At 41.4% G+C, this 27,972-nt stretch overlaps 3 protein-coding genes across 11 annotated transcripts; all 3 read left to right on the forward strand.

Moving 5' to 3' along the window:
• The first annotated feature begins 1,429 nt into the window (after positions 1 to 1,429).
• gda (guanine deaminase) lies at positions 1,430 to 11,122 on the forward strand. 3 transcript variants are annotated; one of them, XM_088292555.1, is made up of 14 exons: positions 1,430 to 1,620; positions 3,353 to 3,441; positions 3,552 to 3,723; positions 3,901 to 3,988; positions 7,020 to 7,125; positions 7,222 to 7,249; positions 7,456 to 7,563; positions 8,443 to 8,550; positions 8,617 to 8,714; positions 8,829 to 8,896; positions 9,130 to 9,276; positions 9,362 to 9,480; positions 10,259 to 10,286; positions 10,361 to 11,122. In XM_088292555.1, exons 1-14 carry the CDS (start codon positions 1,495 to 1,497, stop codon positions 10,423 to 10,425), a joined length of 1,350 nt encoding a protein of 449 aa, XP_088148681.1. In that variant the 5' UTR covers positions 1,430 to 1,494; the 3' UTR covers positions 10,426 to 11,122. The 3 variants fall into 3 exon arrangements, with proteins under 3 accessions (XP_088148681.1, XP_088148689.1, XP_088148698.1); XM_088292563.1 differs by lacking the exon at positions 1,430 to 1,620 and adding an exon at positions 2,815 to 3,043; XM_088292572.1 differs by lacking the exon at positions 1,430 to 1,620 and adding an exon at positions 2,815 to 3,023.
• Positions 11,123 to 13,541: 2,419 nt separating this feature from the next.
• Positions 13,542 to 18,019, forward strand: LOC148344072 (uncharacterized). 2 transcript variants are annotated; one of them, XM_088292591.1, is made up of 6 exons: positions 13,576 to 13,651; positions 14,473 to 14,608; positions 14,865 to 15,143; positions 15,264 to 15,430; positions 15,870 to 16,951; positions 17,592 to 18,019. In XM_088292591.1, the coding sequence occupies exons 3-6, from the start codon at positions 14,915 to 14,917 to the stop codon at positions 17,956 to 17,958; spliced, it is 1,845 nt and encodes a 614-aa protein (XP_088148717.1). In that variant the 5' UTR covers positions 13,576 to 13,651; positions 14,473 to 14,608; positions 14,865 to 14,914; the 3' UTR covers positions 17,959 to 18,019. The 2 variants fall into 2 exon arrangements, with proteins under 2 accessions (XP_088148710.1, XP_088148717.1); XM_088292584.1 differs by lacking the exon at positions 14,473 to 14,608 and having other exon boundaries at positions 13,542 to 13,651.
• A 12-nt stretch (positions 18,020 to 18,031) lies between these two features.
• Positions 18,032 to 27,971, forward strand: entpd4 (ectonucleoside triphosphate diphosphohydrolase 4). Of its 6 annotated transcripts, none has more exons than XM_088292620.1 (13): positions 18,720 to 19,040; positions 19,329 to 19,449; positions 20,324 to 20,521; positions 21,620 to 21,825; positions 21,931 to 22,081; positions 22,880 to 22,983; positions 23,377 to 23,436; positions 23,583 to 23,872; positions 24,470 to 24,636; positions 24,709 to 25,033; positions 25,763 to 25,848; positions 26,256 to 26,417; positions 27,083 to 27,971. In XM_088292620.1, exons 2-13 carry the CDS (start codon positions 19,442 to 19,444, stop codon positions 27,315 to 27,317), a joined length of 1,992 nt encoding a protein of 663 aa, XP_088148746.1. In that variant the 5' UTR covers positions 18,720 to 19,040; positions 19,329 to 19,441; the 3' UTR covers positions 27,318 to 27,971. The 6 variants fall into 6 exon arrangements, with proteins under 6 accessions (XP_088148765.1, XP_088148746.1, XP_088148728.1 ...); XM_088292602.1 differs by having other exon boundaries at positions 18,721 to 19,040; positions 19,322 to 19,449; XM_088292632.1 differs by having other exon boundaries at positions 18,739 to 19,040; positions 19,322 to 19,449; positions 23,583 to 23,713.
• The last annotated feature ends 1 nt before the right edge of the window (position 27,972 follows it).

The raw sequence follows: 27,972 nt of genomic DNA on the forward strand, positions 1-27,972 counted from the left end.
CTCGAGGATATGGAGATTGCTACCTGTGCCTTATACAAACATTAATCATTCTTTTTAAGATAATTTTTCAATTTTACAATTAAACATTTAATAGTCTAGTGTGGATAATTGTCTTGGAGAGTGAATGAATCGAGTAAGACAACTTATTGTATTGAGGGCGGTCTAGCATATAATACCTTATGCAAAATATTATTCATTCTTTTTTGGGGGGGTTCACAATTTTATAGTATAGCAAATAAACAAATGGAGGGGACACAATTTGCCATCAGCAGTATGGTGGTGGAGGGTTTGGTGGCATAAGAAAAAAAAAGAAAAATGCTGATAGACCAATATCCGTTCTCTTTGAAAAATCTGCGTTGCTGTTGGAAAAAAAGGGGGGGAATGTTGAAAAAAAAATCTAGCAATAGTTTAATCCACAGGTGCTAAACTTCAATGCAGGGGTCCACTGTCATAGAGGAAACGTGTTTATAATGCCCCACACCACCAATTTTATTTATTTATTTATTTATTTATTTATTTATTTATTTATTTATTTATTTATTTATTTATTTATTTATTTATTTATTATTTATTATTTTTTATTTTTAATTTTGCGATGGGCCACTTACAGCGTATAGGTGTCACTTGTTTAGACATATTAGCTCAGCTCTATTCTCTATTATTATTATTATTTTTTTTAACTCAAAAGAAAGAGTATTTCAACTCTATTTACAGTTAATGCAACTATATTATACAGTTATGACGGTGGGTCTCAGATCTAATCACAATCTGATTATTCGAAAAAGGCTCCGGGTTTAATTTTTACCACAATCTGATGGGTGAATCAAAACAACCATCATCAATAGCTCATCTGTCAATCAAATACGATAGTGAACTATTGTTTAATTGATTCAATAAAGTTTTTTAAAAAGAACTAAGCAGAATATCCTATCTCATTTATTCAAAGAAATACCAGTAAAGAGCTAAATCTACGAAACAAATGTAATCTGGAACTATAACAATGAGTTACAGCAAATCATATAAGCAGTTGGGAAAAGGCCATTGACATCAGTGTTTGTTGTTTGTGTAACAATAATAATAATCATATTACTCCATCAATAGTCACGTTGGCGTTTTGTTTTTGTGTGTGTTTTTTTTTAAATAGTGAAGTAGTGGATATTGTTACTGTGTGTAAAGTGTGCCCAACTTTGTGTCATGCAGCAGCCTCCCGCGAGTTTGGCGCGAGTTCAAATTGAACAAAGAAGCGAAATGATCGATTAACATTTAAAAGTATAAAGAGCAAGTTTCCACGTCGACACACCCGGCTGCTCCTCGCTCTCCTGTAGGTTGAGAATTTCCTCTTCAGTCAGGTGTAACCTAACACCCCCACCCTGTCCTCCACCTCCTCCCACCCCCACCACACGCGTCGCCGCTTTGGTACAGGAGACACACGACTCAAAGCCGCAGTCTGCCGCAGGTGAGTGCGCGAGTGCGAGTCACTGCTCTCAAGTCGTGATGGCGAACCCAGACGGTTCCTTCGCGAGGAAGCGCGTCTTCAGGGGGACCTTCGTCCATGCCACCCGGGAAGATGCACTCAAGATACTGCAAGATGCACTCGTCGGAGTTCATGCTAACGGAAAGGTATTTTTTTTTTCAAATTATTACTAGTATTAGGTTAATAGAAATTGTCCTTTTGTGTGAGTGAATGGTTGTTTGCTCTGCGGATGGATACTTAGTAGTAGTAGTAGTTGAAGTATTTTATATTATTTTATTCATTTTTATGAATAGTTTAGTATATCTGGTAATAGCGTATTTTGAGTAGTATTAGTTTTTCAGCATTACATTTGATTTGGTATTAATATTTGTCATATAATCATTTATTTTAGTGTTTTTTTTTTTTCATTTCATTGTAGTACAATAAATAAAGTTGTAGTATATTTTTAGCAGTGATGGGCATTCCGTCCCAGGGACGGACACGCATTTTATGATTTATTTATTTATTTTGAAGGACGGACCAAGCAAGGATGTAAGTGGGTTTTCGTTCATCCATTTAATCGTCTCTAACCGCATCTTGTACCCGCGGATGCCCATTTCACTGACAAGAAACACGGCCAACCTGTTTGGGGTGTGGAATCAGCCAATACAACGTTTCAGACGGAATGGAATGCAAAATATCACGGCGTGTCGTTTGTCTCGTGCATGTTCACCGTGTTTGTATGTGTAAACAATACAATCCACTAACAAGATACTTAGATGAGGACACGACCCAAGATGGCCAATATTTCACTCCCCAGCTCAGTTTTTATATATCCCAGCTGACAACGGGCAATAGGCTGTCATGACCCGTGTCGGTCAGGTCAGTGTTTTTTGTTATTGTTTTCGTCACCTTCCTGCCATGTGCACTTTGTTTATGTTTGTCAGCTGAGTAGGGGCGTTTCCCCTCAGCACTCGTCTCCACCAGCCATGCACCTGTTCCCCATTAGCCGCGCACACCTGACTCCCATCTGCTCCCCTAATCATGGACTATTTAAGCACCCCTTGCCGACAGCTCAGCGTCGGAACATTTCTCCTGTTGCTCCCTTTACGGACTGTCACGGCCACTCTCGCCCTCGCCCTCGCCCTCGCCCTCGCCCTCGCCCTCGCCCTCGCCCTCGCCCTCGCCCTCGCCCTCGCCCTCGCCCTCGCCCTCGCCCTCGCCCTCGCCCTCGCCCTCGCCCTCGCCCTCGCCCTCGCCCTCGCCCTCGCCCCCGCCCCCGCCCCCGCCCCCGCCCCCGCGCCCGCGCCCACGACCCCGCGCCCACGACCCCCAGCTCTTGTCACCTGTCCCGTCTCATAGCCCCGCTTAGTTTGTTCCCGTCGTGTTTTGTTCTTCGTTCTTGACCCAGTTTAGTCACGTTTAGTTTGCCTTTGTTATTTTGCACCCTGCTATGTTGTTTGTCCTTGTTTTGATTCACTTGATAAATTCCCTTTAAGTTACACCTTCCCCGGCTTCCTCGCATTTTGGGTCCTCCCTCCTCCTCGCCGACCGGCGAACCCTGACATAGGCGGGTTACACCCTGAACTGGTTGCCAGCCAATTGCAGATTATTATTAATAGCTTTTGTGTTATATTGGTATTTCTTAAATAATGTTTATTATTCATAATATGAATTGAACAATTTTAAATTGTCGTTATTATCATTGTTACTATCATATTATTAGTTGTAATAGTATTATGTCTATGATGATGATGATAATGATGATGGGCGAATAACTTCCTAATATTCACTGAATTACGTTGATCATTAATGTTGTTGTTATTGCATGAGAATTCTTTTTAAAAGCATCTGTACAATCCTTTCAATTTGACTTCATAAGGTCCCTTCTATCACCAGATCGCCTTTATTGGAGAAGGCAAAGACCTGCATAAACTCTCGAAAGAATTTGGATTCAATCCATCGTCAGTAACTCACCTGGAAAAACAGTGAGTATTCATATACAAATGCTTGTTTACTTTATTGACGTCCAGATAGCACGAGTGGTGCGATAATTCACATGGGGCGTACAAATGATATATGATGCGCTCTGTTATAGTGAATTCTTCATGCCCGGAATGGTGGACACCCACATCCATGGCCCGCAATACAGCTATGCTGGCACGGCCCTGGACCTGCCCCTGCTTGACTGGCTCAACAAATACACATTTCCGGTGGAATCGCGCTTCAAAGACAAGAGTTTTGCTCAGGAGGTCTACACTAAAGTCGTGGTGAGTGCCTCAAAATGTTCAAAATATATACTCTATGTATAGTAATGTACGTGTGTTAAGATGCAAAACTACAACTTTCAGTACAAAGTGTACCACGTCCTGTTGTTACGCAACCTACAGTTTTACTTGACAACACAGAATGTCTTAATCCTTTAATTGGATGCTTGTCATTCACAGAAAAGAACTCTGAGAAATGGAACTACCACTGCTTGCTACTTTGCCACAATACATACGGACTCCTCTCTTTTGTTGGGTCACATTGCAGGTATGAGCACCTTTGCCCACTCCTTTTTTTTTAGGTAATATTTGCATTCGATATGCGTATGAGCAAATGCTTCGATTCCGGCTCCGGTCTTCCTGTGTGGCGTTTGCAAGTTGTCCCCGTGCTTGTGTGGCTTTTCTCAGGGTACTCCGGTTTCCTCCCGCATTCCAAAAACATGCATGGCAGGCCGATTCAACACTCTAAATTGCCCCTAGGTATGAGTGTGAGCGCAGATGGTTGTCCGTCTTTGTGTGCCCTGCGATTGGCTGGCAACCAGTTCAGGGTGTACCCCGCCTACTGCCCGAAGACTGGGCAAGGCTCCAGCTCGCCCACAACCCTCGTGAGGAGAAGCGGCTGAGTACAGGGGGCCCTTGGTTTGCGAAAGTCACAATATTTTAAAGTTACGAATGGTGCATAATGAAGTAGTTTGTTCAGCTGCATAAGAATATGTGAACACGCTCCTTTATTACCATACGTTGTGTTTCATTCATGGACTCCCAACGGTTTTTCAGCTAAATGTTCACTATAATTATTGCATTTTTGAGTAAACAAACGGTACTCAACTTTGCACAGCGGCGTAAGAATATGAGGTCACACGGCGCAACAAGGTAAGCTTAGATACTGTTTTTCATTTGATTGTTTGTGATATATGGCCTTAGACTACAGGTGTCAAACTCAAGGCCCAGGGGCGGAATCTGGCCCTGTGAAAGTAAATTATGTGTGTCAACTAATATGTTCTTGTTAAAATATCAAAATTGTCTTTTTATGTAAAAACATTGCTTTTACTTCCGCATACGCTTTTATAGGTCACACTTAAAAAGAAAAAATCTGAATATTTCAAAAACTTGTTTGATACGTGTAATCAATGGGGTGATCAGTATAACAATCAATAATTCACATACAAATGTATGACTTTGGCAAATGATTTAGCATTTGGAAACCCATACAGACTGACGATGTTTTTCCAAATTTGTGCATCCCTTTTCGCAGCCATGCCATTAGTGGAACAAACCGTCTTGGATTAATACTGAATGCAAATTCAATAAAATTGGATTGAATTCCTTCCTATTATAAATGGTATTACTTGTTGTTACGTGGGTTGTGACAAAAACAATAACAACTATGAAGTTTAATTGGCGTTAAAATTATGAGGGGGCTCCTCGGAAAAAAATGTCTAAGGGATCCCTTTAGTGGTAATTGTGACATCCCGTTTTATTTGACATATCCAAGCATCACTCTCATTTGAGCTGATGTCTCTTATGAAAGCTTTTATACCTTACCGATACAACTACAGGGAATATGACACTGGCTCCGGTAGCTTTATGGTCATTCACCCTACTCAAGGTCGATGAAGCCTCACCTTTGTCTCCTTGCGTTGACTGCTGTGTCACATGTATTGGGGGGTGTTGTCAGTAAAGCAGGCCAAATTCCAGATGTTGGGGAAAGGCAGGGTGAATGACTGTCTAATTGAATAACGCTATTATTGTTTGTATTTTTATCACATCAATGCATTTTCAAGGAAAATCATTTTTGACTCGTGTAACTTTTGAGGTTACAGCTGATATTATGCAACATTACAGAAAGGAGCATTCTGTTCAAGCATTAGTCAGTCAAAAGGGAATATTATTATTTTAATAGCCACAGGTTATTTGCCTCCCCAACGAAACTGTGTCCCACCCAAAGTAATGAACAAATTGTAGTTAGAACCCATGACTTGACCCATTTTGACCTTTGACAGCAATATAAAATGTCATTCCCGGAGCGCGACATTTCATTTCTTTTACTGATGTAACCCAAAATGTCCAAAAATGAAACAAAAATCTTTTTAAAATGCTTTCATACAGGTGCTCCAAAGTTTGTGAACATCAAGGATGTTCTGGGTAAAACATGACCCCATCTGCCATTTCTCAAAATGGATTTTAGATTTACCAATGTGTGTTAAATCCAAAAACAAAATGGTGGAAATGAGAGAATTTTGAGACGGTACGGTGTTTGCGAAAGAATTTGCGACAGTTCCTACAACTGTCCGTTCCCAGTTTGCAAAGATTTAGACGAGAATTTTGCAAAAAAGGAGAAAAATTAACAGGAGCGTCGGTATCTGGTTGCTGTTTGATGATGTTGCTTCTGTGCGACACACACGACGGTTCAACAGTCGCTTCTTGCGGCAAACGGCAGTGCATTCATCTCGAAATGAATGCATTTCAAAAGAACCGATGTGTTCTAAATTACTTGCCAAAAATGAAAGCAAAGGACATTTTCATTTAAATATTTAGTTTTATCAAAGAAAAATCCATTTCAATTAGTTTTTGTTTTTTCCCGCCATTTTCTTTTTTCTTTTATTTCATTAACGAAATTGTTCAATTTTAGTTTTAGTTACCTTGTTAGTTCTCTTAAACAAATATAAACTTGGGTCACAGTCCGCGCTTGTGGATGCACTTTAAGCAAGTAATTATAAATGTCATGCAAAGTACGGGTCAAATATCACGCTCACACGCCAGGGGGTATGGCGACATCATGAGTGGCAGCAGGTGTCCGGCCCGACGCTCAGAGCTTGTGTTATGTCATCTGCTGCAGACGTGTGAGTGAAAAAAAACTGAAGGAGTCCACGAGGTTCACTGACGCACATATCGGGTCTAATGTTAGCCTCCCCATCCAACCTTTGTCAAAGTTTGGCGCTTCTTTGCTGTCATAATTTAAAACAGCACCCACGTGTAGTCGTCAAAATAAAACAAACGTTCACGTGACCCTTGTGTGTAGAGTTTCAAAGTGGAAGTCAACCCCAAAAAATGTCTTTACAAGAATATGCCTCCCCCCCTCCGCCTAAAAAATGTGAGTCTGGCGAGCTCCGATAACTATGTAAACTATGTATATTTGCTATATTGATTGATTGTTTTTGCCGTGGTTAATAAGTTAAAGTGGAAAAAAAATTGGGACCTTTAAAGAAAATGTTTGGACACCCCTGGAATAAGGCTTTAAATAAAGACTTAATACATACAACGGTATTCGACTCAGACTGTGCCGTTTCTTCTTATAGACCACTTGGGACAGCGAGCCTTGGTGGGTAAGGTGTGTATGGACAGGAACAATTCGGTGAAAAATTACAAAGAGACCATTCAAGAGTCACTGGAGGAAACCCGTCGGTGAGTATAAAACGTTTAATTCTACACAACAGTGTCGTAGTTGATTTGCATATTTGTATATGGGCAAATGTATTTAATTTATTTTTCTTCTTCAAGGTTCATTTCTGAGCTCTTGGAGAGGAAGGTAAGGCTCTGTACAAACAGGAATCTTGAGAAAAATGCAAAGTCTAGGTTTCTTGTCATCACCACTTTCAATCTCAAATTGTTTTCAACTATCATTCCATGGCAGACTCGGACCTCTCGTGAATTTGGTCGTTTGGCAAAGAAAGTCTTTCATTCTTCAAACTAATGATTTTAGTTTGACTGACGTTTTTGTCTCCCGGTGCTCAGTATGCTCTGGTGAAGCCCGTGATAACACCTCGCTTTGTCCTGTCGTGCTCGGGAGCCTTGCTGGGACAACTGGGAAAGCTGGCTAAGAATAACAACCTGCATATTCAGGTGAGCTCGCCGTGGCAACCAAACCTGGCGATGTCCCCTGGGAACAGTTGCTAGAGATTGTTTTGTTTTGTCTTTTGGCATTTACTTTTAGTTGTTCACGCAAACTGCATTCAATTGCTGAGCTGCAAGAGTCAAACTGAAGTGTTTCACACAAAAAAATGCAATGTAATACGCAAGGAAGAAAAAGAAACTTCAAGGGAACGATTTTTTTTTGGATGAGCATCTGTGTACTTGGGGCTCGTCTGGCCTCTGATGCACAGAAGACGACAGTACGTCGGAGGACTTGGAACGCTTCTCTCTGTCAGGAGTTGTCCTCTTTTGTTTAGCACTCGCTGCAAATGTCTTTCGAAACCATGTTTAATATCAAGAATTCACTTTATGTCTTTGTAAATTGAATTAAACTCGCCCACGGGCGAACACGCTCCATCTCGGTTGCTGTTGTTTTCCCGGAAGATGTTCAGGAAGTACATAAATGCGCATTAAAAAAAAAAAAAACTTACCTTGCAAAAAATACAATAAAATAAAATTGCGTTATTTCACAATCTTTGTGAGGGAACGCAACTTTTTAAAATTTTTTATTGCTTGTCACCTTAGCTCAGGGCTACTCATTCCTGTTCCTTGAGGGCTAATGTCCTGCCCATTTTCCATCCCACACCTGATTCACATGATCAGATAATCAGCAGGGTCTACAGAAGCGAAATAACAATCCCGATCATTTGAATCAATCAGGTGAGTGGCAGCAGGGAGAGATGGAAAACATGCAGGACACCGGCCCGCGGGTAACAGGATTGAAGACCCCTGCCTCAGGGCCTCCATAACCTCCGACTTGTTACAAAAAAGTAAATACAAACGATTGACGATGACTGTTTTCATTTTCAGAGTCATATCAGTGAAAATGTTGATGAGGTAAAGATCGTGAAGGAGTTGTTCCCTGAGTCTGACTCCTACACAGATGTCTACCGCAAACACAATCTGCTTACCAACAAGGTGAGAACAATACAGTTCTAAAAATGTCATAGTAGACACCCGTTTAATTTTGTTGCATCTTCCCAGACGGTGATGGCGCACGGTTGCCATCTGAGTGATGAAGAGTTGGCCTTGTTCAGAGAGACGGGAGCCTCTTTGTCTCACTGTCCAAACTCTAACATCTCGTAAGTATGACTGATTGACCTTTCAAGACGCTTTTGATTTCGTAACAACACGAGATAATCGATTTTGTGTTTTAACGATTTGTGCGTCACCTGAATGATGATTCATCTGCTCAGGTTGTGCAGCGGACTCCTCAATGTCCGTAATGTCCTGAACCACAAAGTGAAGCTTGGCCTTGGAACAGGTGAGAACAGAATTACGCCACCTTTGAGCCTTCTTAAAGAGAGACGAGTGACGTGATACGTTCTGTTTTTCATGCTGACACTCATTTTTGAGTCTTTGGATGAGCGTTAGGCATCGAACAGTCTAACAAGCCATCTGAAAACGATCACATTTGAAAGACAATTTCTCTTGAAAAGTTTTTTTTGTCAATGGCTGCTCTTGAGCATGTTATCCCTTTGATGCGTCCTGTGTCAGACGTGGCCGGCGGCTACTCCGCCTCGATGCTGGATGCCGTGAGGAGAGCCTTGGACACGTCCAAAATACTGACCGTACAGGACCCGGACCATGAGACGCTTAGCTTTGAGGAGGTCTTCAGATTGGCTACTCTAGGAGGCAGCCAAGGTACGATCGATCCAAAGTTGCATTCTGGGTAAGTCGTGTTGATGAATTCATCGTGATTTGTGAATGGACTGTCTTTTGGCTCTAGCTTTGTCCCTCGATGACCAAATAGGAAACTTTGAAGTGGGCAAAGACTTTGACGCCCTGAGGGTGAATGTCGCGGTTCCTGGGGGGCCCATGGACTTGATCCAGCATGAGGAACCAAAGGTAGTGTATGTTTGAAAGTGAACCACTGTGTTCACGTGGTCAGTTTGGTTTGATCAAGGATGAACTGTGGCGCAGTTGCTTTTCGTGAGATTTTGCAGATCTTCCCAATCCTTGCTGTGTCATATTCTACTTTCTAGTTTCTCTTTAATTCACCAAAATTGTTTACTGTTCACGACTTTTTGGATGAAAAACCATGTCGTTGTTGTGTTTTTTTTTTTTTAAATCCACATCACAAAAATTTTGGACTGGTATTCAGATGTGTTCTGCTCAAGCGCCAATGACATCATAAACAAAAACGAACGGAATAACAAACTAAATTTTCAAATGTATTTTTGTTAAAGTTTGTTAAAACAAACGATAAGTAACTGCAACTTCATTTTATGTTTATAAAACAAACTATAATCAAACCTAAAATATCATTTTCACCTTTGGTGATTAATTGAATTATTTGTGTGTGTTCATTTTAAACATATTTATTTTGGTAGGACTACTTGACCGTACATAAGAAAAAAGGTGAAGCAGTCGTTTGAGAATTGAAATTTAATTTACTTTATTACACAATACTGAGTGGCTTTTTTTTTTATCTTGCGTGACGCATACTTTCTCTCTCTCTCATTGCTTAAATCTTTGAACCAAGTTCGATATTATGATTCCAAACAGTTTTGTTCCATACTCGTACTGAACTACAAATGTGAACTCATACCTAAGCTGTTTTGTGGCAAAAGAAAACAACAAACAAAACATCCAGCTAACCGATTTATCATCACTTTACTTTCAGATAATTCTGGAAAAGTTTTTGAATTTGGGTGAGTGACCAGTTACGATTCCTTTGTCTATCACGTGACCTACTCAACATGATAGCTTTGTTCTTATTGTGCAGGTGACGATAGGAACATAGTGGAGGTTTATGTGGCTGGAAGGAAAGTGGTACCAGCGCCTGAGTAGCTCCTCCACTAAACTTCATCTCACTTGGATTGAAATGCTTTGAAATGTCGCTCGCCCTCTAATGATTGATCATAGAAATGAGTCACATTCAATCTGTCGTTGAATTGTTTGATATGGCCGAGCTTTTCTATTCATTTACAAGTGCATTATATAATTGTATTGGCTGCTTTGGCAAGTAAGACAGTGTATCAGCGATTGTATATTTAACCGCATGTCGGCATTATCATCACCAACATAAACTCATCATGACTGCGCAGAATGTATTTTATCCTTCTCCATTTGTACCAATTATCATTTCATGTATATTTTTAGCTTTAAATTAGCCAACAGTATGCCACGTGAGAGTGAAATGTGCAAGTGCTAATAAAAAAATAATAAAAAAAAAACAAACAAACATGGAAAGTGTGTACGGCGTTTGCCGACCCCTTGCCGAGAAACGGCGTATCGGGGGAAGTTTGAAATGAACAACAAGGCATCTGGGCCACCATTTTTTTATATTATGCTTTCCTTTTTTTAAATTATGTTTTCTATAAAACACTTGTGCAGCCTGAAATACGATATAAAGCTTGTGCAATTACTGTCAAATTTTATGATTAGACTCTGTCAATGTTTTATCTGTTCTGCTTTAAATGTCACGATTTTTGTTTTTAAATTGTAAAGGCTCTTTTTTTTGGGGTGAATAAATTTTGGAATATTCCTTGCGTGACTATCAGATATTTGTACATTTTGGGAAAACATTCAAAACATTATTGCTAGAATTTAGCAAAACGTAGAGATTGCATTTAAAATATGAACTGTACTTTTGTTTGCATTGTACTTCTCTGTGTTTTTCTTTCTTTCCATGGTAAAACTGCAAGAATACAGCCATGTCTGTTCATGTTTCTGGCACCATTTCACATAAATTGGGGTTCGTTCGTACATTCCTTCTATAATGCCCGAACACGTCTTAAAGGAATAATTAATTTTTAAAAACAATTTGCGCGTTAAATTTGTACGGTACAAACTCATCTCAGTTTTGCGCCCCTCAAGGAGGGACAGTCCCCGATATCAGGCGAGTGACTCGCAAGTCACAGTCGTCTAACCCAGGAATCTTGAAGGACTTTCTGGATTGATCCAGCCAACGTGGCATGTTGTGCCGATTGCCAAAAGACAAAGCTTGATGAGAACATGACACGTTGGGTTTTAGGACGGGCCCATGTTGTCGCATCGTTTTGCTCGCATCGTCTGGTTCCTTCGCTTTGGGGCAGATTGAATAACCACTCTTGGAATTAACAGTGCATCGGTGAGCATGCACACAAGTTAGCAACAAGATCAGACAACTTTCAGATTGCATGTGTTTTGCCAAAATTTGTCTTTTTTTCTATGATTGACAAAAGCATTTTGCTCAGCTACAACGCTGCACAAACAAGACATGGGCGGTTGTAGCTAAACTATAAGGACTTGGTACTTAAAAGCCTGATGTCGTCAAAAATTAATTAAAACTAGTTGTTAGAGACATCTGCAATTTGCTGAAAACCAGTCCAGGGTGTACCCCCAAATCCAGACTGGAGTTCTGGGTGTGTTGGCTGAAATGCCTTTGCAACATCACATTGAGGCACGGTGGCTCTGGAGTGGCATACCAAACCACTTCCTGTTTTTTAAGAATGGGAGTCAGAGAGTATTCCAACGAGCAAACGCCTCAGTCTTCCCAGTAAGTTCTATTCAGGAGTTCAGGAGAGGACGGTCCATCAGGAAGGTGAATCTCATATTCAGACAGTATAGGTTACATCCTGGCTGTGGAACAGCGGTTCAGCTCTACACCCTCCTAACTTTAATGGACCAAATTTCTAGTTGCAACAGGTGCGTTGAGGGAGTCCGGTTTCGAGCATGAAACTAAAATGTTTAAAAATTATATATCGGTTGTTGTCCGGCCTGGTGTATATCAAATTATCTTTTTTTTTTCAGATAAAGAAAATAATTGATTACCTTATCATGGTTGTCAGCTGTGTTTTAAGTTAATGTTCAACGCTATGAGAACCAGATAAACTTCACTCCAAGTGGGAAATTTCCCAGCAGTCTCGAGTGCAGCGTTGACTGTAAAAGCCTGTTTGGGATATTTGAGGGTGGAGTCGAGATTTGGTTTGTCTGGTTCAGACTCTGCTATTTTATGTGACAAAACAAATGTGCTCAGCTCATTGTAGTCAGTATCATGCATTTGAATTTGTAACATCAGTTTATTATTTTCCTCTTCCCTGAAGATGACAATGCCCGGATTGTTTGAGCTCAAATGGTGGAAAGGAGCTGATCTGTTATTGTGTGAGCTGGTTGTCTAAGGTTTGGAACAAAATGTAGGCATTGGAGGGTTATGGGGTGGGCTATATACGTACATAAAATCTAAGATGAAGACAGATACGAGTAACTGCCAGTGATGCTTCAGAGCTACCACAAAAAGCTAGGGCAACAGAACTATATCAGCAGCAGTCACACTAGGATGAGCTGAACACAATACCCAACATATAAAGTATCATTTACCAAGTCTGAAGAATCCCAATCAACCCATTCCTTTTCCGTAGCACTTTTCCTTATTAGCGATACAGATGAGCTGACCCAAGCTGACAATATAACTGGTATGCTAAGTAGCCTGGTTGGCAGTCAATTGCGGCACAAATATACACCCGATCACATTCACCTCAATGGGCAATTTGGCAGTTTTAAGCTGATAATGAGCCCAACATACCTGTAAGAAAATGTCTCCCACAAAAAAAAACAATCAAAAATTAAAATAAACAATATATAGGATGCTGAACAACTTTCGAACCGACGTCCACAACGCCAGAGTCTTCACCTGCTCAATATATGACAATGGCGCCCTCGTATGGTCGTTGGAGACGAAATCTTGTTAATGACAATGTAGAAGTTGCTATTGTATATTGGATTTGGAAAATAATATTGTACTTAGTTAATTTTGGGTGCGTTTTATGAATACTTAAAATTATAACTTTTTTTTTTAAATTACAGCAGTTTGTAGCAAGCGAGTGTTACAGTATTGGATAAAAAAAACTGTTCGAGTTTAGTGGCAGGCATGGGTTGTAAAATGTGCCGTGCAGACTAAATTCAGGGAGTAATAAAAACGGTTAAACCGAAAGCCCAGCAAACAGGAAGTGATTATTATTTTTTTAGGAAGTAGATTTTGCCGAAGCTTGTTCAAAGACCTTCAAAAACGGTTTCCATTTGTTCAACCTGTCAGGTGAGCCACACTCAACTACTTCATTTGTTCATTCAATAGTTCAGCCAGTTTGATTATTCCGGGTGGGTACTAGTTGCAAGTGGCAGTAGCAACCAGAACTGTACTTTACTATTTTTTAAGGTTTTAAAGTTCAGGCTATAGTTGTTTGTTGCATATTGAACTGGTAAACTGTTCTTTTTTCAGCAACACGATAACGTCAAATGTTGTCCATATTTTTGTCTTTTTTCCCCACTCATATGCGCATGAGTCATCTCGCAGTAACGCGATAAATATCATGTTTTTTAATAAACTTTGTTAAGACAATTAACGAACAAAACAATCAATACTATCAATTAATCGCTTCATTGGCGTTAACATTGGCACTTATATAATATGTTTGCATGTAAAAATGACATCAGCACGAAAATGCACTCCCCTAAAGACTGCAGTGATTTACCGTTTTTTTTGTGTGATGAGATTTATGACAAATTGGCACGCCCCCTTTTGGAGCTCGGCTTTTTTTTTCGGTCTCGGCGTTACGTCACAACAGAAAAGGCAAGCGAGATAATATTGCTTGAATTGTCAGTTCTGTTGTCTAAAACAGTGACCGATCGCCGCCAAAATGCAAATGCACATTACTATTCTTGTAGGCTTCGACTTGTGAAAGTAAAAAAGCGTTCTGCACAATAGTTTGGATTCAATGACATCAAACGTGAACTCATGTGATCACTGCCACGAAATCAAAACTACCGTGCCGATTGATTCTCCACTTACACAGGCTGAATCGGACAAGAGTAGGAACGTGCACACAAACCCCGACTGGTTGTATTTTTGACATTTAGCTATGCGAAAGTTGTGTCAACTCTCAAGAGGCAGACGCTGCTGACAGCCAGCAGCAGGCAGGCACGGGTCTCAATGGATAATTTCCAATGGAGAGTTTGTAATCGGTCCCTTCAATGACTCATGGAGAGAGTGGAGGTGGGTGTGGCCATATTCCTCAATAAAAAGTAGGTGTTTTTCAAGTCCTTTATTATTTCCTAATTTCTCCCAAATGAATAGATAAAAAAAATATCTCTAATTTCAGTTTCCTGATCAAAAAAATATAAAAACTGAGCTTGTTAGTGAAAAAAGGCCATCTTGGATCTTGTCCTTCTTTAATGCCTGGGATAAACTTCGATAAGCGCCATATAAAGTGAATAGATAAATACATCCATCTCATCATTGTGTGTTGCAGGGACTGTTCTGTGACCTGAGAGTCCCACGGATCTGATTGGGTCTGCAAAGATGCCCCTGTTTCGAGCCTCCCGGGAAAATAGGGTGAAAGCCCAGCCCAAGTGGAGGAAGACGGGGCGCACTCGGTTGATGGATGACGATGACTCTGTGCCTACACTGACTCAACTTTGTCTGCTGAGCTTGGCTGACAATATGAAGAAGGTGTGGGTGAAAGATTATGCCGATAACTACATGGATCACTATTCTTTCCGACACATCATGGGACCTTTCAATTTGCTCTGTGAGTCACAGACATGGTTTACATCTGCACTACAACAACAGCAACAGAAATGCTAATAAAGCGATAATGATTGTACCCATCTAACTTTTTGGTTGGTGCCCCCCCCCCTCTCTCTTACAGCTAGCGAGTTGGTGGAGGAGCTGACAGGTCTGTTGTGCTCTAGAAAGGAGCTCTCCCGTGCTGCCCTCCATCTCTTGATAGTGCCTCAGCTGCGAGGCCTATCCCTGGACAAGTGCCCCAGCCTGGTCACCTCTCCCCTGTGTGCCATCATTGCTGCACGCTGCCAGGTCAGACTAACTTGTTGAGCACACCGTACAATAAGTTACTTACGAAATACTAGATGCTGACATTAGTTACAAAATAGTTAGCTACTATATCAGTGTCTCTGAAATTTGGTACACATGTTTCCCGAGTTACTTCAAACCACTATGACCTGACAGTTAATTTTAATGCAGTTTACAAATCACAGGATATAAGGTGTAAATTCCTTTGTGCTGCCAGTTACTTGAGAGCGTTTTTGTTGTGTTGGTGGTGACTGATGGAATGGTGGATGGTGAAATTATCATTTTGGACGCATCATCAGTGGTGTCACCTTCGGTCACTGGGCGTTTCGCCTTTAAATAATTGAATAATCATTCTGGCTTTCTTACTACTACTTGTTTCTCATCTAAAAACGATGTCTGAATGATAAAGTTGACAAATGTTGTCTTCTTGTACATCTTGTAGTGCCTGCACAACCTCAGCCTATCTGGAGCACAGCAGCTACCTTCCAGGGTGCTGTCAGACACGCTGCGCTGTCTACCGACTCTGCGTTCACTTTCCTTGGCGGGTACTTTATGTGATGCCGACGTCATCAGGACCATCGTCCTCTGCTGCCCTTTACTGCGGCATTTGGATGTGTCTGGATGTCATCTTCTCTCCCCCGCTGCGCTCCTTGCTCTCGGAGCTTTCTTTCATCCATCTACATGTTCCGCTTCCGGCTCCTCCTCCTCCTCTGCCACGTCCGTGACTGCGCTGCATCTGTGTAGTTTGCTCGCTCTTGATATCAGCTTCGGGGAACAAGAGGGAGACCTTGCTGCGTTAGTGGCGTACCTCCTCCTCTCTCTGCCTTACCTAGAGAGACTGGCCGTGGAGGACCTCTCACAGGCTTGCTGGCTGATCCAGCACAGAGACTTTACACAGGTGGAATCATTCGCCGGCAGAGAAGGGCTGCCAAAGTTGGAGGAGCTGTGGAGGGAAAGGAGGCGCGAACAGCGCACTGATGCGTCGAAGACGGTGAGAGAAGAAGCACAAGTTGGTTTTATTGGTGAAAGTGAGGATGATGAGGAAGGTCGCACTCAAAGTGAAGCAAAGAAAATAGGTAGTGATGAACACCTAACGCTGCGCTTGAGAGATGTGAAAGGTTTAACATGTGAGTCTCTGGACAGTTTTAGCTGTTTATGCCCAAACATCACTTCCATATCTGTGAAAGTTGAAGAGGAAGAGAACAATGGAGGAAGAAGTTTGCCTTCCCTTTTGGCCACTGCGCTGCAGTCGTGGTCCGGTCAGCTGAGGAGCCTCTCCGTGCAGGACCAAGGCCCTCTGCAGGATCTCCTTCCTGCCTTGCAAGTGTCAGGTTCCTCCCTCGTGTCGCTCACCATGGAAGGAGTGAGAACAAACCCTCATTCACCTCTACTGGAGCTCATCCGGGCCTGCCCCAAACTCAAAGACTTGCACATCTGTGCAGAGCCTCCCAGCCCACGGCTGGATCGAGAGCCAGAAGAGCGCGAGCTTCCGAGTCTGCCCAACCTTTGTTCTCTGACACTCAAGTAAGATTACAAATATTTAGCACATTGAAATGTGAAAATACGTTGTATGCAATCCTCAATGCGACACTGTTCTAGTTGTTCTAATTTCACATTTTCCCAATAGAAATGAAAGTGAATTCATTCATTTTAGGCTCCAACAGTTATTAACCGTCCTGCAATGTTCTAAGTAACATTCACACCCTCTTAATGTCATGGAAATGTGAAGAGAAGTTAAAAGTTCATTCAAAGTGCTTGTGGAAGAGAATGCATCTGGCCTTGTCTTTTTTTACTTCCGTTTCGGTTCGATGCTGTCAGACGTTACAAAACGAAAACAAACTGCTGTGTATTGTACCAAAGATATGGTTGAGTGACGTGTGCATTAGTTGTGCCAGTAAAAACATGTCGCTATGAATATATGCTTCTTAACATGCGTGGCGGATGCTAAGCTAACGTCTATGCTCCATTACATTACTCTCCCCTTCCATGCTAACATAGCCGCTGCTACGTTTGTCCAGACATCCCTTGCGATGGGAAATTCACCCTTTCCAACATAGCCACCACATTGACACACTTGTTGGCCCGTTTTAGTCTACTGGTATATTTGTATATCCATAAAACGGATTATAGCATTAATGTGTTCATCGTTGTGTTTTGTCTGCAGTTTCTCATACGAGCATAACCAAACACAGCCGCTCATGTCCTGGATGTCCCTGATGAGGGTGATCGACTGCCTCCTGGCTGGTTCCCCTTTACTCCAGAGGCTCTCCTTGGTGTCTTTACCATGTCCACTCAATAACATTTTGCAAAATGTACTGCGCTCTGGCTTCCCTCCCTGCGCTTCCAAACCACTCGGAAAGGTGCAACACCTTGACCTGCAAAGAACCGATGTGAAGATGATGACTGTGAAAAGCATAATGCAGCGAAGCAAGAGATTAAAGTGTGTAGATGTGAGTCGCTGCTGGCAAATCTCTCACAAGGAGTGGGCAGAATGCAAAAGGTTAAGTAGAGTGCAAGTTGTCTGGGTGTAGTGAGGAGACGTGCATCTTTTAATGCAATTGAAATGACTGATTTTTTTTTTTAGAGGGACTATTTAAATCATTTCCCATCTTAAATGCTGCTATTAATATATTGACAAATGGTATAATTGAATGTTCAAATCATGCAAAGCACATTCTTAAAGTCCCTACAAAGTAAAATTAATGTCTTAAGAAATTGAAATGCCACAGAGAGGAGTATTGTGAACAACCAGGCCAAATTAAAATCCTTAAAAAAGTTGCTTAGTATATAAAATTAGCCCTGGCAAAAAAATAAATAAAAATAGATCTTTGAGAGATGTGTGCACACACAATGAGGCGCTCTAAAGAAGGCACACCAGTGGACTCTCTGGAGGGAATCTCCAAATTCATTTTACAAAGGCTTTAAGAAAAGTCAATGGGCGTCTGGCCGGGCCGATGGGCAGCACCGTTCTGCCCCCGGATGGATTGCCCAGCTTGAAAGTATTAAAATACATTCACGTTTTTTGATGCACACTGAATAATGGGTTGAGTGCTGAAAGAAATGTACCATATAACATCTGAATACTGTACAGGCTTGCTGTGCTGAAGTAGCCTATCCCATCTGCACCAACTTTTTTTTTTTAACCAAACAAGTGCATTCAATCGCATATTAATAGGAACATGTTTCATAATTAAATTAAGAATTTAAAATATTACATTTTGCATTTTCTTTTCTTTCATAAATTACGGTATTAATCTAGTAAAATTATGGGGTGCTAATAATTAGTTTGCTGTCAAACGAGAAAGACGAAGCCTGTCATGCGGGTTTCAAGAACTTCCTCCTTCACATATCCGGGTGGGCGGTGTCGGAACGTTGTACGGTGTCCGTATTTGTTCGCGTTACATTCGGCTGATAATGACTTAAATCGTGGGCACCGCCGGGATAATTTAGATAACGCGTCCTTCGCAAGGGGACCACATTCATTCACATTAGCCGACTAGATTTTTTTATTCTTTTTTTTTTTTTTAAATCCATTAGCCGGCTAGCTGCGGCCTGCGGGTGTCACACTTATGACGGTCGTCTGCAAACAGGAAAGACTTTGCCATTTTGAAACGTAAGAATAAAATGTGTTGTCCGTTTCTTGTACGTATACTTAATCTACTCACGCTAATGGGTGTTAAATATGCAATTTTTTTATTAAAAAAAATACTTTGAAGGAATGACGCTGAGGCTAACAAACTGCATTCTTTAAAACCTTGTTAGTATTTAGTTTTTATCTGCTTCTTTTCCGCATCGAAACAAATGTAAGGAATTCACCATCACAGCGAGACCATCCAAAGAAGCCCAGTGAAGCTAGATTCAACTCTAAACATCTTTTTTTTTTGCCAATGTAAGGAAATAGGAAGTCGTGATTAAAATGGGATGGAGTGGTCCAAAAGTTGGAGTTTCTTCGTCCAACCTACAGACTGATGGCTTTACACGAATGAGACCAAGACAGTGAAGACAACATTCAACATGGCCAGGTTTGTTTGTGAGCTGTTAATGTACGAGGTGTGTCAGAAAAGTTTCAATCACTGGACTCCAGTCGTGGAACTTTCCTAACAAGCTTCATAGGAAATGTACTCTTATATTTATCTTCTCTCAGATGCACTTGACTTCCTTTCTAGTGATAGACCGATTATCGGCCAGGCCAGGGCCGATATTTGGCATTTTGCCGATTATCTGCATCAGCCTTTTTTTTTTTATTTTAATTTTAACACCCGATAATTAAAAGCCGGTTTATTTTGGCACGCTGCAGCACACTTCTCTCTTTGCTGTGCTTGTGGCCCTGCCTGCCCATTGCGCCATCTTTTTGGTTTCTTGTTCAGTGGGTAGCAGGCTGCTACTAGCAGCCAATCAGCACTAAGCTGCCTGTTTGCTTTTTCACCTCGAATCACACGCCCTACGGGAGAGGTCCCGCGAGTAGAGGAAGGTAAGGCAACAGAACAGACCGGAAATTTTAATAAATGTTGGACTACTACAAGTCACAACTAATAGGAAACAATATGCCCAAGTAAACTTTAAAGAGATGTTTGTTTTCCTTGCACTATAAGGCATGAAGCGGAGCCTGGGAGCTCCGTGTACTTGTTGTTAGACTTTTAAAACTAAGTTGTCTACTTTCCAAGATCTAAAAAAGCTTTAACATGTTGTAAATCACTAAAGTTGTTTCATAAATATGTGCTTAAAGGCATCTAAACTAAGCCAAGTTTTGGAGTTTTTATCTTTCAAAATCTTTTCTAGAAATGAACATTGTCCTCAAAATATCGGTTATCGGCCTCCATTACGTCTAATAATCAGTATTGGCTCTGAAAAAAGCCTAGCGGTCAATCTTTTTCCTTTCTCGGATCTGTCCTTTAGGATCAGCTTTTCCTGCCTTTTCCCAGCCTCCTGGCATTTCAGTCTGTCATCCCAGGTCCTTCCTCGTCTCTTGCTCCCGTCATCCAAGCAGCTGCTGTTCATTGGCCTGCTTCTGTTTCTCCTGGGAGTACTTTACCTGCTTCTGGCCACTGGAAAGTTGCCTGCCCGCTGGACTACACAGGAGAACAGCTTCCACAGGTTAAAGGGACACTTGGTTGGGCTGAACTTTGGTACATATCATCGTAAAAAATGCGGTCACCACTAAAATTTAAGAAAATAATCTGGAGTGAGTTTTTTGGTCATGACTGATGTCACAGATTGTCTGTCTACGTCATAGCAGAGAGGTAAGCATTGGAATTGGTGTTTGTTTCCCAGCTTGGTTTGTCACGTTCTATTAGCTAGTGTCTGGAAAAAAAACCTGTGACTAATTGTAACCAAAATTCATATGCACATGTCTTGTCTATCTCAACTTGTGAAAATATAAACCCAAGTGCATAATATTTTGAGTTTATCAAATATGAGCTCCTATGAGGAACAGCCACACACCTACACAATATCAAAAACATTATGCTGTTTTGTTTTTTTAAATGTTGGAGTGGACAGTAGTAAGAATGTGCATATGAATTTTCATACCAATTAATTGTAGTTTTGGACTATTTAGCGGTCCTTCAATTTTGTTAATCTCCATAGGCATACGCACAGAAAGGCAGCCATTGGTGTTAGCTGCCGTGGCTTATCGAGGCAGAATTAGCTTTCAATGGCGAACCAGTCAAGGTTAGCAGAACGAGAATGGCGTCTTACTGTCCAGACATGGGGCATGAAAGAAATTGCTCCTAAACTGCATCATTTCTTACTCTTTCAAGTCCACCATATGGAGGCTCATTGTTTTGTCTTGTTTTCAGAGGTGTAAGTGGGCCTAAGTTGAGATGTCCATATACATTTTGGGGCTGATTGATCCCCGTTATTTTGAGAATATTAGCAACGTAATGACAATGGTTTTGAAGGGATCATATGTGGTCAGTCCCTCCCGTCGCTCCCACCAAGACATGGAGGGAGTGTAGGGGGCGTGGCCATAATTCTCATTACAAGGCGGCCTTTTTGAACTTCTTAGTTTTGTATTGATTTCTATGAAACAAATTGATAACATTGAAAATGCAAGCTAATATTTCCCCGGGAGAGCATGCAAACACCAAACAAGAACCTGTGATGAGAATCCAACTCTGAACCTCACCACTGTGAAGAAGTCACAACTATTTCAGTATGAGCAATCCCGTAACTACTTCCTGGTCTTCATAGACACTTGGCTCGTGTGACGGACGTGGACACGACAGACGCAAGCAATCCTGACCTGAACTATGGGTTGGTGGTGGATTGTGGCAGCAGCGGCTCCAGGGTTTATGTGTACTGCTGGCCAAGTCACAACGGCAATCCCCACGAACTCCTGGACATTCGACAAATGAAGGATCAAAATCGGAAGTCGGTGGTCATGAAGATCAAGCCAGGTAAGAGAATGCATTTAAAATAGATGATGGTAATAATTCAATGTGACAAACAGGATGGTTTGTGTTGTGTGGTAGGCCTCAGACATTTCATCTTGTTGCGTTTAGGGATTTCTAACATGGCTCAAACACCGGAGAAAGCCAGTGACTACATCTATCCACTGCTGAGCTTTGCAGCTGAACACATTCCCAAAAACAAGCACATTGAAACACCTCTTTACATCCTGTGCACAGCTGGAATGAGAATTCTGTCTGAGAGGTACACATCTGTCTGCGCAGTTTTACTTCCTGCAGCGCATTAACTTTTGTGTTGTATGTTGACCAATTTTAACTCATTCAGTGAATGTTCATAGCTCAATGCGTTCATATGTTATGCGTTCGTATGCTGTTAAACCAACTTGGCACCCCAAAACAAAAATGTGCTTTGACAAACATACGGTTGTTGCATAATTAAACAGACTGGAAAGAATCATACAGTTTGCAATGGGCTTTGTGCTGCTCATGCAATCTTGGCCACCAGATGGCAGTAAATACATACTGAAATACTTCGCTTTGATTTGTTGATGAAACCCAGAAAAGGATCGTTGCAAAAATTTGTCGTTTTACGCAGAGGATAAAGAAAATGTGCTTGTGAGTATTGTTTTATGTGCTCTTTGTGTTTTACTTTCGCCTGTGTTCAAATATAAGTGTTTTAGAAGTTTTAAATTACCATCAATGCAAATTTTGGGATCATGTGTTAGCATCAAGCGAGCAAACTTTTTAAGACAAAGCTGATGTGGTTTGTTGCATACCCTGCGTATAATTTCTTTCTTTTCTTTTTTCTTTAATTTTACAGTAAACTCAGGGGTAGAAATAAAGAGCTTGAAGCAAGCGCATGATCACTTTTTCAAAGAATTAGTGTGCATGTTGTGGAATTTGCTCCCACCATAGTTCACGGTCGTGGCTCAACTTTTTTCTTGCCGGCACAAGCGATGGCACTTTCCACTTACTGTAGCCTGAAAAAGCACTGCGATGCATAAATAAGTGAATTAAGATAATTTTGTCGTTTTCATATCAGTCAGCAGGAGGCGATTCTGGAAGATTTGCGAACAGATATCCCGGTGAACTTCAACTTCCTGTTCTCGGATTCTCACGTTGAAGTAATTTCCGGCAAACTGGAAGGTAATACGATACACGCTGACTATCTGTACCTTTACGTGTGTACATATTCAATTCGACAGCTAAATTTAGAACAGGTCCACGGGTGACTCACTTGGTCCCTGTAGGGGTGACCTGGTCCCAGCGGGCGCCATGTTGGTGACCCATGGTGTGAATAACATTCATCAATCAAGTGTTAATCCTAGCAGGGTCACATGCAGCCCGGAGGCTTATCCTAGTTAATGTGGGACCCGAGTGGCAGCTTTCGTCTTTTTCAAATTACATGTACACAAAATAGGTCTTCCTCAGCGGTTTTCCAAAGTGTAGTGACGTAAACAAGGAAAGTCTTCAACAATGAAAACTCTGCTCTATTTGATAAAGTATATTAACTTTCAAATATGTTCTTATTGATTTTAGGGGTCTATGCTTGGATTGGAATCAACTTTGTCCTTGGAAAATTTCATCATGCGCATACTGGTAAGGACACCAAGGAATGGTGTTTTACTAGTTTGATCTGTTGCCTTTTTGTTAATGCATTAATTGTTGTGCAGCATTAACATTTTTAGTGACAGTATCCACTTGCTGCCGCCTCCTTCTTACCAATGTCCTGCTTTTCTGTCAAGATGAGGACGCTGTTGTAGAGGTCAATGTCCCAGGGAGTGATCAACAGGAGGCGCTGGTGAGAAAAAGGACTGCTGGCGTTTTGGACATGGGCGGAGTTTCCACACAGATAGCATTTGAAGTGCCCAAAAGTGTAAGCTTTGCCTCTCCACAACAGGTTATTATCCACGACCAATTCCATTTTTTTATGCGCTTTTGTTGTGTCACTCATTCTTTCTTCTGCTCCCTGGTTGACACTGTGTGCACCATTCTTGCCCCATGGAGACCATCTGCTCTCCATGCATCATTTACTGTAAGCCTGTTGCAAGTATCCATTCGCAGGATGTTGCGCTGAATTTATCTAGTGAAGACCTTCAAGCAATTGATGGCCTCTGGGGTAGAGACTTGTTCCATTAATACAGTATATCCATCACACATTGAGCTCTAATAAACTGATATAGAGGGCGTCACCAAAAATTTATTGAAGTTTGATTTAGAGAAGGTGAGTTATGATCCTTGAGTTGTTTTTCGGTGTCTTAGTAAGATTTTGTCGTTTTTCACAGATGATAAATAATATATGCCGATGTGTATTGTTGCTTTGGCTACACCTTTTGTCTTCACATATTTGTTGCTTGTTGTGAAGTGAGTTAAGTTCACTGTCACCATAATTTGTTTGCAAGTCAAAGCCAGATGGATTACTCGTATCTCAAGGCACCACTGATAACCATTTTGTTTCAATGAGTACATTTCTGGCAGTCATTAGAATCTATTTTTCAAGCAACTTCCGTACTGGCTCTCATTACATTTGTGTACCTAATGAAAAGTCATGTCAGAATCCCCACATTTTTATGTGTTGTGAGAAATTAACCGATAGTATAAGATCATTTAATATCGTTGGTTTGTCCTACAGGAGGAAGTGGCCAAGGATTTACTCGCAGAATTTAATCTGGGATGCGATGCCCATCACACTGATCACGTTTACCGTGTGTATGTGTCCACCTTCCTGGGTTTTGGTGGAAATGCAGCACGACAAAAATATGAGGAGAGCCTCATAAAAAATACCACCACTCGAAATAAGTGAGTACTGCAGCCAACGCCCAACAGTTCACTTGTCTTCGTTTCCTGAACATCTCCATCTGATTTGACTAGGCTGCTAGGCCAGCATGTCGGCGAGACGGCAACGTCGCCCCTCCAGGACCCCTGTCTCCCCACAGACCTGCGGGACCAGATCGGCACTCCTGAGCAGATGCTCCATGTGCAAGGCACAGGCGACTTTGACCAGTGCAGACGCAGGCTTCGACCCTTCCTAAACCGCACCAATGAGACTCAAACTTCTCTGAACGGCATCTTCCAGCCGGCGATTGACTATAACAACAGCCAGTTCTTTGGTTTCTCTGAATTCTACTACTGCACAGAGGATGTGCTACGCATGGGCGGAGACTATAACGCTTCCAAATATGCCCAAGCTGCCAAGGTAAATTTCAACGCGTCTCAGGAATGAATGATTTGAGTATATTAAAGGGACAATTGGAATATTTTAACAATGCCACTTTAATAATAGGTTTGCGTGTAAAAATTACATCAGTACTAAAATTAACTCCCCTAAAAGACTGTAGTGATTTAAGTTTTTTTTTTTTTTCCGGGTGAAGAGATTTACGACAAATTAGGATGCCCCTTTTGGAGCTAGCTTGTTATTTTTTTTCCGGTTTCAGCGTCTATGCCGCAGCAGGGAGGCAAGCGAGGTAACATTGCTCAAATTGTCATTTCTGTTGCCGAAAACAATGAATGATTGCTACCAAAATGCAATTGCACATTACTAATCTTGTCCACTTCAACCTGTCAAATTCTAAAAGCGTTCTGCACTGTAGTTTGGATTTATTGAAATCAAACATAAACTCATGTGATCACCTCCACAATATCAAAAATACATTGTGTATCTCTTCTCCACTTATACAGGCTGAAGTGGATAAGAGCATGAATTTGCACACGAACCCCGGCTGGTTATATTTTGACCATTCACCTACGCTAAAGTTGTGTCAACTCTCAGGAGGCAGACAGTGGCTAATAAAAACAATTAGCTTCAAGCCGTTAAAATAAAGGCACAACAACCAACCTGGAAGTTGTTCAATTGAAAATGTGATTGTTAAAACATTATGCTCTAAAGCCAAATCACAAAGCTGATTATGTGGTTTCACATTTCCAGAGTTACTGTGCCACCCAGTGGAAGACTCTGAGAGAACGCTTTGACTCTGGTTTGTACGCTTCCCACACTGATCTCCACAGACTCCAGTAAGTTCCTCTCACCAGCCGAGAAGATCCGAATGTGCACACATTTTACATAAAAGCCGCACTATTTTGTAATAGTGAGCAATCAAAACGAGTGTAGAGAATTACAAGGTTGCCTCCAGTAGAGACTTAAAAGAAGACAACAAATTGGTTCTGGCACAGTTAGTACCAATGCGTCCTTATTTATTGGTTTCCTGGAAGTAGCCTGTTGTTGTAGCCCATTTTATGTTGCACCATGGCAATGGATACTTAATCATTGTCAGAACGCACGCTGCCAATTGGAGAAACTTCTAACATTGGTTGCAACCGATTCTCAAACACGTGCTGTTGCCGTTTTTGTTACAAGGCCAAGCAGGTGTACAGTCCGTGTTGTGATAATACTTGTCTTTTATTTCTTTATGTATCTGCAGGTATCAATGTTTTAAATCGGCATGGATGTATGAAGTATTGCACTCCGGCTTTTCCTTCCCGGTCAACTATAAAAACCTGCAAACTGTCTTTTTGGTCTATGACAAGGAGGTCCAGTGGACTCTGGGCGCTATTCTTTTCCGAACACGCTTCCTACCTTTGAGGTAAGATCAGCCTTCATTCGGCTAAAGTTGCATTCCATCCATTCATTTTCTGGCGTGCTATTTCTCGTTCGAATGACAGGTGACCTGGAGTCTATCTCAGCTAATGTTAGGTGATAGGTGGGGTAGATTCTGGACTGGTCACCAGTCCTGCGCAGGGCATGCATACACAAACGTTTCCACTCATATTGACACCTATAGACAATTTAAAGTCTTCAATGAAGCTAAAATGCATGTTTTGGGCATGTGGTTGGAGGCTGGACTTCATCAGAAAATAAAGCAACAAGCATGGGGAGAACAGAATGCAAACTCCACAAAGGAGTCGAAGATTCAAACCCAGGATCTCCCGGCTGTGAGGCTGACGTGCGAACCATATTATCCAGGGATTTTTTTTTTTTTCCCTACACAAATGACACGTTATATACATTTTCTCTTTTGAAATCCCTTTGCTGTGTTAAACAGCTATTGTTTATTTAGTGCAGTTGAATTTTTATTGAGATCGTGTATGTACTTATGAAAGCTGGTGTGGTAGTTTTGATGTTGTTCATGTTTATCCATGATAAATATTGCACCATTTTAGCCTCAGAGGAAGCGTTCAGTCATCTGTGTGTGCCAAGAATTTAGTTTTATGAAGTCATGAGCTTCATTTGGGCCTTTTTTTCCTTTAGGGACATCCAACAGGAAAGTCTCAAAGGAGTGCACTATCAGTGGCGGCACAGCTTCTCCTTTGTCAACAACCACTACATATTCCTTGTTTGTTTCTTCATCGTCCTCCTGTCAATCTACTTATACATGCTGCGACTTCGCCGATTCCACCGGCGCGCCGCGCAGCGCTGCTCCCCTTCCTCCATGCCGTGGTTGGAGGACGGCTTGGGATCACCAACACTCCCCACCCACCTCTGAACTCTGGTGCAAGCGCTTGCCATGTTGTATGCATGGTGTCTTGGCCAGGAAGTTCCCATGTGAGACTTCAGGCCTTACTGAGCCTCAAAAATGTGCCAGTTACTGTATTCATGTCATCTTTGAAACCTGGTGCACAAAAAGGTTGTATTTTCCTACAGAAGAAATGAAACTATTTGCAAAAGTTGTACTGATTATTTTATTTTAATTTTTTTGTTGGTGTTCGCCTCATTCTGCCTTTTTAAGGAGCATTTTTTTAAACTTATCATTAGGCATAAAATAATTCATCTTTAAGCGGCAGGGGCACTGGAATGCATATGGAAATTCTTAATATGGCGCATGCTGGTACTATTGTATTTGTGTGTGTGTGTGACAACGAATTTGATGCGGTACTTGTGCACATGTCTCGTCGCTGTTGGACTAATTCAAAACACTTCTATCAAGCAGATGTGCTGTTTTTTTCTTTTGTCTTGTTATTGCTGTCATTAAGTATTGAGGACTGCTGCCGCTATTTATGGGGGGCGCTTCTTTTTCATAAGTCCTATGACTCGAGATGATTGTAATAAGGGCATGTAACATGTTATTTATGCACAATGAGTGCCATGAAATGTTTGTCTGATTGCAATACACTAATAAAAGGTTATTCTTTTGCCTGAGG

The sequence above is a fragment of the Idiotropiscis lumnitzeri genome, chromosome 1, assembly GCF_059441095.1.
Source record: "Idiotropiscis lumnitzeri isolate Australia: NSW breed Sydney's pygmy pipehorse chromosome 1, RoL_Ilum_1.0, whole genome shotgun sequence".
In the NCBI taxonomy this organism is placed as follows: Eukaryota; Metazoa; Chordata; class Actinopteri; order Syngnathiformes; family Syngnathidae; genus Idiotropiscis; species Idiotropiscis lumnitzeri.

What these genes read in the sequence shown, in the direction of transcription:
- LOC148344072 (XM_088292584.1), top strand. Translation starts at nt 14,915, where the DNA reads ATGCCCCTGTTTCGAGCCTCCCGGGAAAATAGGGTGAAAGCCCAGCCC. An exon ending in TCATTGCTGCACGCTGCCAG is followed by an intron (nt 15,431 to 15,869) that starts GTCAGACTAACT and finishes TACATCTTGTAG; the next exon opens with TGCCTGCACAACCTCAGCCT. An exon ending in CTTTGTTCTCTGACACTCAA is followed by an intron (nt 16,952 to 17,591) that starts GTAAGATTACAA and finishes TTTTGTCTGCAG; the next exon opens with TTTCTCATACGAGCATAACC.
- entpd4 (XM_088292620.1), top strand. An exon ending in ATGAGAATTCTGTCTGAGAG is followed by an intron (nt 22,082 to 22,879) that starts GTACACATCTGT and finishes TTTTCATATCAG; the next exon opens with TCAGCAGGAGGCGATTCTGG. An exon ending in ATTTCATCATGCGCATACTG is followed by an intron (nt 23,437 to 23,582) that starts GTAAGGACACCA and finishes TTTTCTGTCAAG; the next exon opens with ATGAGGACGCTGTTGTAGAG.
- gda (XM_088292555.1), top strand. Translation starts at nt 1,495, where the DNA reads ATGGCGAACCCAGACGGTTCCTTCGCGAGGAAGCGCGTCTTCAGGGGG. An exon ending in TTTGTTGGGTCACATTGCAG is followed by an intron (nt 3,989 to 7,019) that starts GTATGAGCACCT and finishes TTCTTCTTATAG; the next exon opens with ACCACTTGGGACAGCGAGCC. An exon ending in CTGAGCTCTTGGAGAGGAAG is followed by an intron (nt 7,250 to 7,455) that starts GTAAGGCTCTGT and finishes CCCGGTGCTCAG; the next exon opens with TATGCTCTGGTGAAGCCCGT.